This window comes from Carettochelys insculpta, chromosome 14, assembly GCF_033958435.1.
Source record: "Carettochelys insculpta isolate YL-2023 chromosome 14, ASM3395843v1, whole genome shotgun sequence".
Taxonomy (NCBI): Eukaryota; Metazoa; Chordata; order Testudines; family Carettochelyidae; genus Carettochelys; species Carettochelys insculpta.
Window position 1 is genome coordinate 3,897,763 of NC_134150.1, and position 9,834 is coordinate 3,907,596.

General features: G+C 50.5%; 1 protein-coding gene across 1 annotated transcript in view; it reads right to left on the minus strand.

Annotated features, from left to right (window-relative positions):
* DRC7 (dynein regulatory complex subunit 7) overlaps window positions 1–8,897 on the minus strand; it is a 32,184-nt gene extending 23,287 nt beyond the window's left edge. The window contains exons 1-5 of the mRNA XM_075008915.1: window positions 8,770–8,897; window positions 7,381–7,555; window positions 5,685–5,810; window positions 3,247–3,441; window positions 2,705–2,863 (exon numbers count right to left, since the gene is read on the minus strand). Coding sequence (XP_074865016.1) covers window positions 2,705–2,863; window positions 3,247–3,441; window positions 5,685–5,810; window positions 7,381–7,555; window positions 8,770–8,897 — 783 coding nt within the window. The remainder of the gene's footprint in view (window positions 1–2,704; window positions 2,864–3,246; window positions 3,442–5,684; window positions 5,811–7,380; window positions 7,556–8,769) is intronic.
* Between the last annotated feature and the right edge of the window lie 937 nt (window positions 8,898–9,834).

Sequence of the window (9,834 nt, forward strand, 5' to 3'; positions counted from 1 at the left end):
GACTGCTCTTCCAAATGTCCTCAGGAGCCACACGAGCAGGTAATGAAACCTCATGACCCCCACTATGAATCCTAGAACACGAGAACTGGAAGGGACCTCGAGAGGTCATCGAGTCCAGTCCTCTGCCCTCACGCCACGACCAAGCATCATCTAGACCATCCCTGAGAGGTGTCTGTCTAACCTGCTCTTAAATATCTCCAATAATAGAGATCCCACAATCTCCCCAGGCAATTTATCCAGTGCGTAACCACACTGACTGTTCGGGAGTTTTCACTAATGTCCAACCTCCCTTGCTGCAGTTTAAGGCCATTGCTTCTTGTCCTATCCCCAAAGGCCAAGGAGACCAGTTTTTCTTCCTCCTCCTGGTAACACTCATTTAAGGACTTGAAAATCATTATCATGTCTCCTCTCAGTCCTCCCTTCTGCAAACTAATCAAGTCCAGTTCTTTCAATCTTCCCTCACAGCTCATGTTCTCTAGACTTTTAATCATTCATGTTACTCTTCTCTGGACCTACTCATTTCTCCTCACCCTTTTTGAAACGTGGTGCCCAGAACTGGACACAATACTCCAATGGAGGCCTGATCAGCGCAGAGTACAGTGGAAGAGTAACTTGTTGTGAAGTCACTAAGTATTAGGAGTCCTGGTCTACAGCAGGGAAAGTGAGGCATGCCCCAGGGAAATGGCATACCCAGGGTCACTCAGCGGGTCACAATCAGGATTGATCCTCTTCCACTCTTTGTAGAAGGTGGAATTCTTCCCAGTTGATCAGCTTCCTAAATGGCAGGCCATTACTCTGGGTTAAAAGAAGTGCACCAACGCTGGCCAGGAGACAGTTCATTCATTTCAGCAGTGATACAGGGTACCTCTGCGTAGACAGTCTGCTCGCCGATGAGCTGTGGAACCCAACAAGTCTCATCCTTCTGGCAGTCTGATAGCACTAGCTCAGTCAGGGCACTGGTCTCACTAAGCCATGGGCAGAGCTAGGAATCGGAGACTCCTTGAACCCTCATCCTCAGTGGAAGAAAATCAGCCAAGTGCCATTAGCTAGGGCCGATTTACACCGGCTGAGGACTAGCCCCCGACTTCTGGTCCCGCTTCTGCTACGTTGCATGCTGCGTGGGCCAAATTTTCAGGAGCAGCCTCCCTTTCTACTTGCTTCCGTTTTGGGGCATCCAACTTGAGATGCTTGGCTTGGACCTTTAGGCTACGTCTACACGTGCACGCTACATCGAAATAGCTAATTTCGAAGTAGCAACATCGAAATAGCCTATTTCGATGAATAACGTCTACACGTCCTCCAGGGCCGGCAACGTCGATGTTCAACTTCGACGTTGCTCAGCCCAACATCGAAATAGGCGCAGCGAGGGAACGTCTACACGCCAAAGTAGCACACATCGAAATAAGGGAGCCAGGCACAGCTGCAGACAGGGTCACGGGGTGGACTCAACAGCAAGTCGCTCCCTTAAAGGGCCCCTCCCAGACACACTTTCATTAAACAGTGCAAGATACACAGAGCCAACAACTAGTTGCAGACCCTGTATATGCAGCACGGACCCCCAGCTGCAGCAGCAGCAGCCAGAAGCCCTGGGCTAAGGGCTGCTGCACACGGTGACCACAGAGCCCCGCAAGGGCTGGAGAGAGAGTATCTCTCAACCCCCCAGCTGATGGCCGCCATGGAGGACCCCGCTATTTCGATGTTGCAGGACGCGGATTGTCTACACGTCCCTACTTCGATGTTGAACGTCGAAGTAGGGCGCTATTCCCATCCCCTCATGGGGTTAGCGACTTCGACGTCTCGCCGCCTAACGTCGATTTCAACTTCGAAATAGCGCCCAACACGTGTAGCCGCGACGGGCGCTATTTCGAAGTTACTGCCGCTACTTCGAAGTAGCGTGCACGTGTAGACGCAGCTTTAGTGTTAGAAGTTCTGAGCCTCCACAATTATTCCAATAGACATTGAAGTTGCTCTTCCGTTAACCCAGAGCAGAAGTAATGGCCTGCCATTTAGCAAGCTGATCAACAGGGAAGAATTCCATCGGCTACAAGGAAGGGAAGAGAGTCAATCCTGTTTCCACTGCTGGTTGTGATTGTCACCCTCTGAGTGATGCTGAGTATACCGTTTCTCTGGGGCATGCCCCACTTTCCCTGCTGTAGACCAGGACTCATAATACTTAGTGACTTCACGACAAGTCATTCTTCCACTCTACTCTGCGCTGATTAGGCCTCCATTGGAGTATTGTGTCTACTTCTGGGCACCACATTTCAAGAAGGATGTGGAGAAATTGAGTGGGTCCAGAGAAGAACAACAAGAATGATTAAAGGCAGGTGTTTTGCTCAATAATTGGGGGATGCTTTTGAACAGCTTGGGTCTACCGTGCCTCTGTTTCCCCATTCACATAATGAGGCTGTTACTTGCCTGCCTTGGAGGGGGTTGTGAAGATTAGCTCAACAGCTGAAAATCCATTGCGGGGGCGTCAGGAATTCTCTGTTTCGTACATAAGACAGTGCTACCTCACGCTGTCTTTCCCCAGGCTTGCTGAGAAACACGGTGACCTACTGGTCCTACTGGAGTCCATGGGGGCTGAAGGCATCTCACTGTTCAGTGGAGGGAGGCGGCTAGTAACTAGGTGGGTCAGTCATTAGTCAGGCAGCTTGCTGCTAGGGCTTCAGAGTAAGATGGAGGCTCACGAGCATTTACTCACCGTGATCCTTTCTTCTTCCTCCTTCTGCTTCCTCTCCTGTGCGGCTTCCATTTCAGCTTCCCTCTTGGCCTTCTGCTGGAGCTCGAACTTGCTGCACAGGTCGCGTAGGGGCTTGACAGCGTACTTCTTGACCTTCTGCTTCATGGGCTCTACCAGAACCTGCAAGAGCAGAGGGCTACAGGGCCTTCCTTCGCCAAATGGGGATCTAAGGGATGTCACAGGACAAGCAGATCAAAGACACCCATGGCCTTCTGCTGCTCCCTCAACATCGCGTGGGTTAGTATTTCATGGATCTGGGGTTCAGTAAACTCCGAGAGCCCAAACAGTCCTCTTCAAGAGAAGAGTGGCACGGAAATAAGCTCGGCAGCTCACCCAGGTGTAGAAAAGACCAGTTACATAAAAAGTGCCCCCGATTCAGACCATTTGCACTGGAGTCCCCATTCAGCACCAGAGACTGGCCCACAGAAGGCTGTGGGATGGTAGTGAGATTCTGCACGCATGGCCCTTCTGGATCGCCAGAACCAGCGGGCTGGGCTCCTCACCTCCTTTGACTTCCTCAGCAGCGGGCACACCTCCCTGGTCTCGTCCATCATGCAGATCTCCCGGGTGGCATAGCCATTCACGCAGTAGGCATCGTAGCCTGCCCCGATCAACAGGGAGCACAGAACCACGCTGAAGCCAAAGCAATTTCCCCTTTGGTACTTCAGGATGGTCGTCGGGGAGGGTAGATAACTAGGCTTTAAAGAGTAAACACATTTCCTTGCTTACAGTCTTATTCCCATCTTGTTGGTCTCTTCACCTCCACCCTCATAGAATCCTAGAGCTGGAAGAGAGCTCAGGAAGTCATCAAGTCCAACCCCGTGCCCAAAGCAGGACCAATCCCAACTAAATCATCCTAGTCAGGGACTTAATCCCAATCCCTCCTAAATCATCAGTCCCAGGTCCCCAGTCCGGGACTTAAAAACCTCTAAGGATGGAGATTCCACCACCTCTCTAGATCACACATTCCAGTGCTTCACCACCCTCCGGGGGAAATAGTTTTTCTTAATATCCAACCTGGACCTCACCTTCTGTAACTAGATGGAGGGGTAGCCGTGTTAGTCTGGATCTGTAACAGCAACGAAGGGTTCTGTGACACCTTATAGACTAACAGAAAAGTTTTGAGCGTGAGCTTTCGTGAGCACAGAGTGAGCCTGTGCTCACAAAAGCTCATGCTCAAAACTTATATGTTAGTCTATGAGGTGCCACAGGATGCTTCGTTTCTGTAACTAGAGACATTGCTCCCTGTTCTGCCATTCATCGCCACTGAGACCAGCCTCTCCCCATCCTCTTTGGAGCCTCTCTTCAAGTAGTTGAAGGCTGCTATCAAAACCCACCTTTGCTCTTCTTTTCTGTAGACTAAAAACCTCCACCTTTGAGTCCCCTCCTTCTTCAGCAACAAAGCACAGGCTCCCAGCTGCACTGAGATCTTCTGGGCCAGACACTGCACAACTATAATGGAACTAACAATGTAGCTAGCTCAGGGGAGAAAAGAGCTCTCTGGTTCGCACATTTTGACTATGAGCTTTTCCCTTGTGTCTATGGAGCCTGCATGTGAAATACTTCTGCCTGAGTTCATTGTTTCCCCAGACTCTTCTCATTTGTACATTTCTTTGCCAGGAAGCCAAGTGAACTACCAAGCAGAAGGGTGGGAGCCAGGAGACCTTGCATCTAATCCTGGTTTTGACAATTGTTAGGAAAACTTCATCACCCCTTTGTGCCTCAGTTTCGCCATATGCCAAAGGGGGATAATGATGTTTTCTATGAGATCTGTCCATGCAAGGAGCTAGAGAAGTGCCAGGCTTTAATTTTGGAATCCCTCACCAAGCTGAATAATTTTGGGCAGCTCTTCAGCAGGTGTAAACCCGTGATGGCTCCACTGCAATCAGTCGGGCCTGCACGGATTCCCCACCAGCTCAGGATCTGGTCCGTCACCTCTCACCAGGTCACCAGGCCCTCTCATCATTCTGGGAGCCTTGGCCAGGGCACTTCAGAATCTCCCGGGGAACTGAGACGTCATCCCATCATGCCCCATAATGGATCCCTGAGACCTAGCAGCTTCTGCAGCTGTCTGGGCTGCTTCTCTCCAAGGCGGGCAGCCTCCCATTCCTGGGAAGTAGGGTGACACATTGCCTATGGCAAACATGGGGCACTGGCCTCCGGGGATGGGGGGCTGCTGTCCCATGGGAGGGCTCCTTGCTGATGGGGGTAGCCGCCCCACATTGAGGCAGCAGGGATGGGGGCGCCACAGCCTCCTGGTGGTGTGTGTGTGTGTATGTGTGTGTGCGTGCTGAGACTAGGGACTTCACAGCCTCTGGGGAGGGGTGGGGGCAGGGAACTGGGCAGCTGCCCTGTAGTAGGGCTCCCTGGCAGCTGAGGCCGTTGCCCCAAGACACCAGGTGTCGGGGAACAGGAGCCCTGCAAAAGATGGGACCTTTTGCCCATTTTCTTAAACAAGCTGGGATGCCTGTGGGAGAGCTTACATAAAAGAACCGCCCAGGTAAAAATGGGGCCGATGGTCACCCTAGAAGAGATGCTTGATGCTTCAAAGTGCACTGAGCCACTGGCTGCTCTCCGTTACACACGCCCACTTCTGCGGAGCTGCTCTGGTTTTACAGGGCTAAGACTGGGATCAGGCCCACGAGAGTGGATGGAGGCCTGTGTGTCCTGTCCACATTGGTTTGGGCGGCCTAGAGTCTCCATTCTGAAGCAAGGAAATGACCATGTGCAGGGACCATTGAAATCAATGGGAGTTTTGCTTGAGTGTGGACAGCAGAAGGGCCCTTCATAGGCCCTGTTGGGGAGAGGACTCCCGGAAGGACTTGTCAAGGCCGGGGTTGTTCCAGTGGTGAGACTCCTGCTCCTGTTAATGATGTGGGACTCCCAGTGTGCTCCAGGGAGGGGGTCACGGGAAGGCTGCGAGGAGGTTGCCGTTTCTTACCGGCTCGATAGGGGATGGGAGGGGCTCCATGGTGAGATAGTCAGAGACGAACTGGGCGCAGCCATCCCAGTTGTACAGCTCCGGGTGTGGCTGCAAGGTCGGGCGTACCGTGGTGCTCATGAATTTCTGCAGGCAGAGGATGCTGGTTAGCGGATGTGCCCTGGGGAACACATCAGAAAGTGGCCCGCAAAGCCAGTGACAGAGGGACCCCAGAGCCAGCAGAGCAGCTGATAGAGGGCGACTCCATGGCCAGAAGGCCACAGCTAACGTCCAGCTACTCTCCAAAACACAGCAAGAGTTTGATCAACTTTCTGGCTCTGCTGCCGACTCTTTCTGAGATGGAAAATAGAGTGAGCAGAGAGGCCGTCTCACCACAGCTTCTGATGTACAGCTCCGTCTTGTCCTCTGCCTGTGTCGCTTCCTGGCTGGACTACAGCAGTGGATACACCTGGGCATGAGGCTTTCAGCACTTGGCTACTGGACCTAGGCCAGAGCACTGCTACACCTGACGTGGGGAGGCCTGTGCATGCTCAGCTCACAGGGCAGTCAACGGGAGTTGAGTTCAAGAGGCCCATTGCAGCCTTTCCCTGGTACCTTCTAATCTCAGGGAACCCGATGTGGCTGGTAGCTGTGGTTCATAGAAGCTCTATGCTTCCAGCTCCTACATCTTGTATCTCGCGTGTTATCAGTAAACATTTTGAATACTGGACCTGCTCAGCCTGAACTTTAGGGGACACAGGGAACTTTAGGGGACAACTTTAGAGATGAATCATAGCTCGGCAGTTCTAGCTTAGTCTCTGATAGGCCAAGCAAGACCTCTTATTCTAACACCAAACATCTGGAGAAGATCAAACTAAGACCCAAATTGGGATGTAAACTTTGTGCCTCAGGCTGAACTACAAGGGTGCACATTTTTGGTGTCATCAAAGCTGATCAGGAGACTTGGTTTTTTTTTTTTTAGTTAGATTCACTTGTTTTTCCTGTGGCCCTGGTTTTCTGCATGTGCAATCAGGGAGTAAGTCAGGGTGTATGACCGATACATCAAGTGTGCCATTGGTATGGTGGAACTAAAAGTTGAACCTCTCTAATCCATTACCCTCGAGATCTGACCAGCACCAGATGAGAGAATTTGCCACGGGAGGTCAACAATGTTTAGCACATTACCTACACTTCCACTGCTTACGGGGTTCTTAGAAGACATTTAGGGGTAAATTACAACTAAGTAACAACACACAAGACTGAGAGCCAGGACTGGTGACTGGAAACAAGCATTATGGAACCAGGGGAAATGTGGCCACACCCATGATAAACAATCACCCGCTAAAATCAGGCCAGATTACGGATGTTGCCAGATGAGTGAGTTCTGGATTAAAGAGGTTCAACCTGTACAACTGGTAGAATGGGTGTATGCCTGCGGTGCTGGGCTCATATGTGTGCACATTTTGTTGGGTCCTCGCAGTGGTTGTGTCTATTGCAAGGGAGGAGATGGGACTGGCCCTTGGATGGTTTAGAAGTCTAGGTCTAAAATAGGTTTGCAGTAAAAACACATGCATAAGCAATAAGAGGACAGTAAAAAGATAACCCATGTGAAAGAAAGAAAGAAAAGGCATAACCGTGCAGAGCTGCACATAGTCCATACCAAAGGCAAGCAAATCCAGATTGTGCCCAATACCCTTCTATGCCGATGTTCCTTTACCTCCACGCCACACTCATTTGACGGGTGCAGGAAGAGTGGCTCGCGGTTTGGGCAGAGGTGCACATACTGCCGGCAGAAGTTGTCAGCTAGTTGCAGCAGCATCTGCTCCTTGGCAGAATTTGTCTTGTAGGAGGTGGGTAACTGGGATGTGTCAATGGAACTCCAGTCAAATTCACTTCACATGGTGGGAGGAGGCAAAGAGAGACAGATAATGAACATAGCGATGGGTTTATCCTGTTGGAAGCAGTACTCGGGTCTCCTGTCGACTATTCCCCAGAAGAGTTGGCGCCAATTAAATAGCTTTGGAGTCATGATGAAAAGCACACAACTCAAAACAGGAGGACGCGGAACCTGACTGAGATACTCCTAGTGCAAGTATCTTCATATGATCGCTGTATGCCTGATCCAGTGGGGACCATGTGAAAAATGCTACTGCCAGGAAGCGTGAGAGTTTAGCTCCCATCCAAAGCATCCAGTCTTTTCAACCCCTACTCTGATAATTCTGGAGGTTCCCATTAGCCCAGGGGTGGCCTACCAGTTAGAGGCTAAGAGCCAAAATAGCTGTAGATAGAGTGCAAAGAGCCACATATTGTACAACTATTTTAATATATCCATAGATCTAGCTATCTGTCTGTCTGGACAACTGGCCAATAAATCAGATCAGATAGATGTAGTACATGAAATGTGGTCCACTGATTGGCTACTAAAGCCCTCTCTGCTTTACCCCAATCCCCCTCTGCTTCCCCAGAGCCAGGAACTCCCAGTGCTCCCTGTTCTAGCCCAATGAACCCACCTCTCCCCTGGAGCCAGGCATTCCCATGCCCACCCAATGTCTGGGTCTCACTGGAGCTACCCCTACTACAGTTGCATAATGCAATGTAATTGCAGGGACCCATCTCCTTGAACTGGAAGGGACCTTGGGAGGCCATCTAGTCCAGTCCCCTGCCCTCTTGGTAGGACCCAGCACCATCCCTGACATCTATTTACTCGAATCCCTAGGTAGCCTCCTCAAGGCCTGAATTCACAACTGCAGGTTTCACAGGCCAATGTTCAAACCACTGAGCTATCCCTCCCTCCCTTCCTTCCTTCTTTGGGAGTGTGTGCACAGAGTGGTGGTGAGCAGTCCAGGGACGCAGCTCTAAGCAGGAGCTGTAGTTCACTGAGCAAAGAGCCGTGTGCGGCTGGAGAGCTGTGGGTTGGCCACCCTCGCATTAGCCATATAAATGGATTTTTCTTTTACCATGCTAATCAAGTAGCCTTGTTGCTTTCGCATGTGATGAAGCTCCACAGACTTTGGGTTTCCCCATTGGTGTCTCAAAAATATGGCCTGTCACTTATTTGTGCCTACCCGACTGTCTTACACGCTCACACACACACATTCCTACTTACGATACAACATCGGGGATATGGACTTGGATCTCCGACAGCTTCTCATCCAGGTCCTGGAGTTCGTTACTAATCACAAAAGCTTTCTCTTCTACTTCCTGCTGTTCCTGGTGTTCTCCCAGGATCTCCATCACGCTCCCTCCAGGGCTGCTGGGAGAGAAACGCTCACATGGGTTTATTTTAAAAGGCCAGTAAAGAAAAGCTTTTATCCTCTACTGACAGATTCGTTTGGAAGGAGGAAAGCAGAGGTGGTGGGATGGGGGATTAGGATGTCATTTTAATCCATCTTGGATCTGATGGATTAGGAATGCAGGAACTCCAGAACTGTCCCAGGAGCCATCTGGTCTGGTATTCTGTCTCCAGCAGTGGCCAGCAGTTATGGAATATCCTGCCCAGGAGGGAATTTCTTCCTAAACCCCTTGAGTTAGAACTTGATTGGCGCCATGACGCAAAAGAGTTTAGTTCCCTTCCAAAACACCTAATCATTTTAACTCTGACTCTGACTACTCTAAGGCCACCTCTACGCTAGGCGTTAAAGTCCATTGTAGGTATGCAGTCCCAGAAATTGCAATTGCGTAGCTAGAATTGATTTATCTACTACTGATTTACCTGGCTGTCCTCACAGAGGAAGGTCAATGGGAGAAACACGAGATATTGAGGGATACAGGGATCGACCGCTGGGCCCGATAGGTTGATTTTGTGCATCCCCACTAGGCATGCAAAATCAAACCCTGGAAGATCAACCCTGACTGAATTGCTGTTCTGGATAGTGAAGATAATCCTTGAGTATGCTGTGGAAAGGGTGTACATGGAAGGACGTTTTAAATCTACATAAATAGCAGGTAGCAGAAGTATCTCCAAGGCCTGCTTTTGGTTTTATTTGTTTTAAGCTCAAACTGATCCCAATGTGCGTTTGGAAGGTCGGGGAGATAAGAAGTGAAAACGGAGATGCAAGAACTCCTCTTTATCTGGCATTGTTGTGGTTGGCAGCGTGAAAGGCACGTAGAACAGCTGCAGGAGGAGGACAGTTACTGAGACAAGACAGACAAGCCCTGGAAGGGTGGAGAG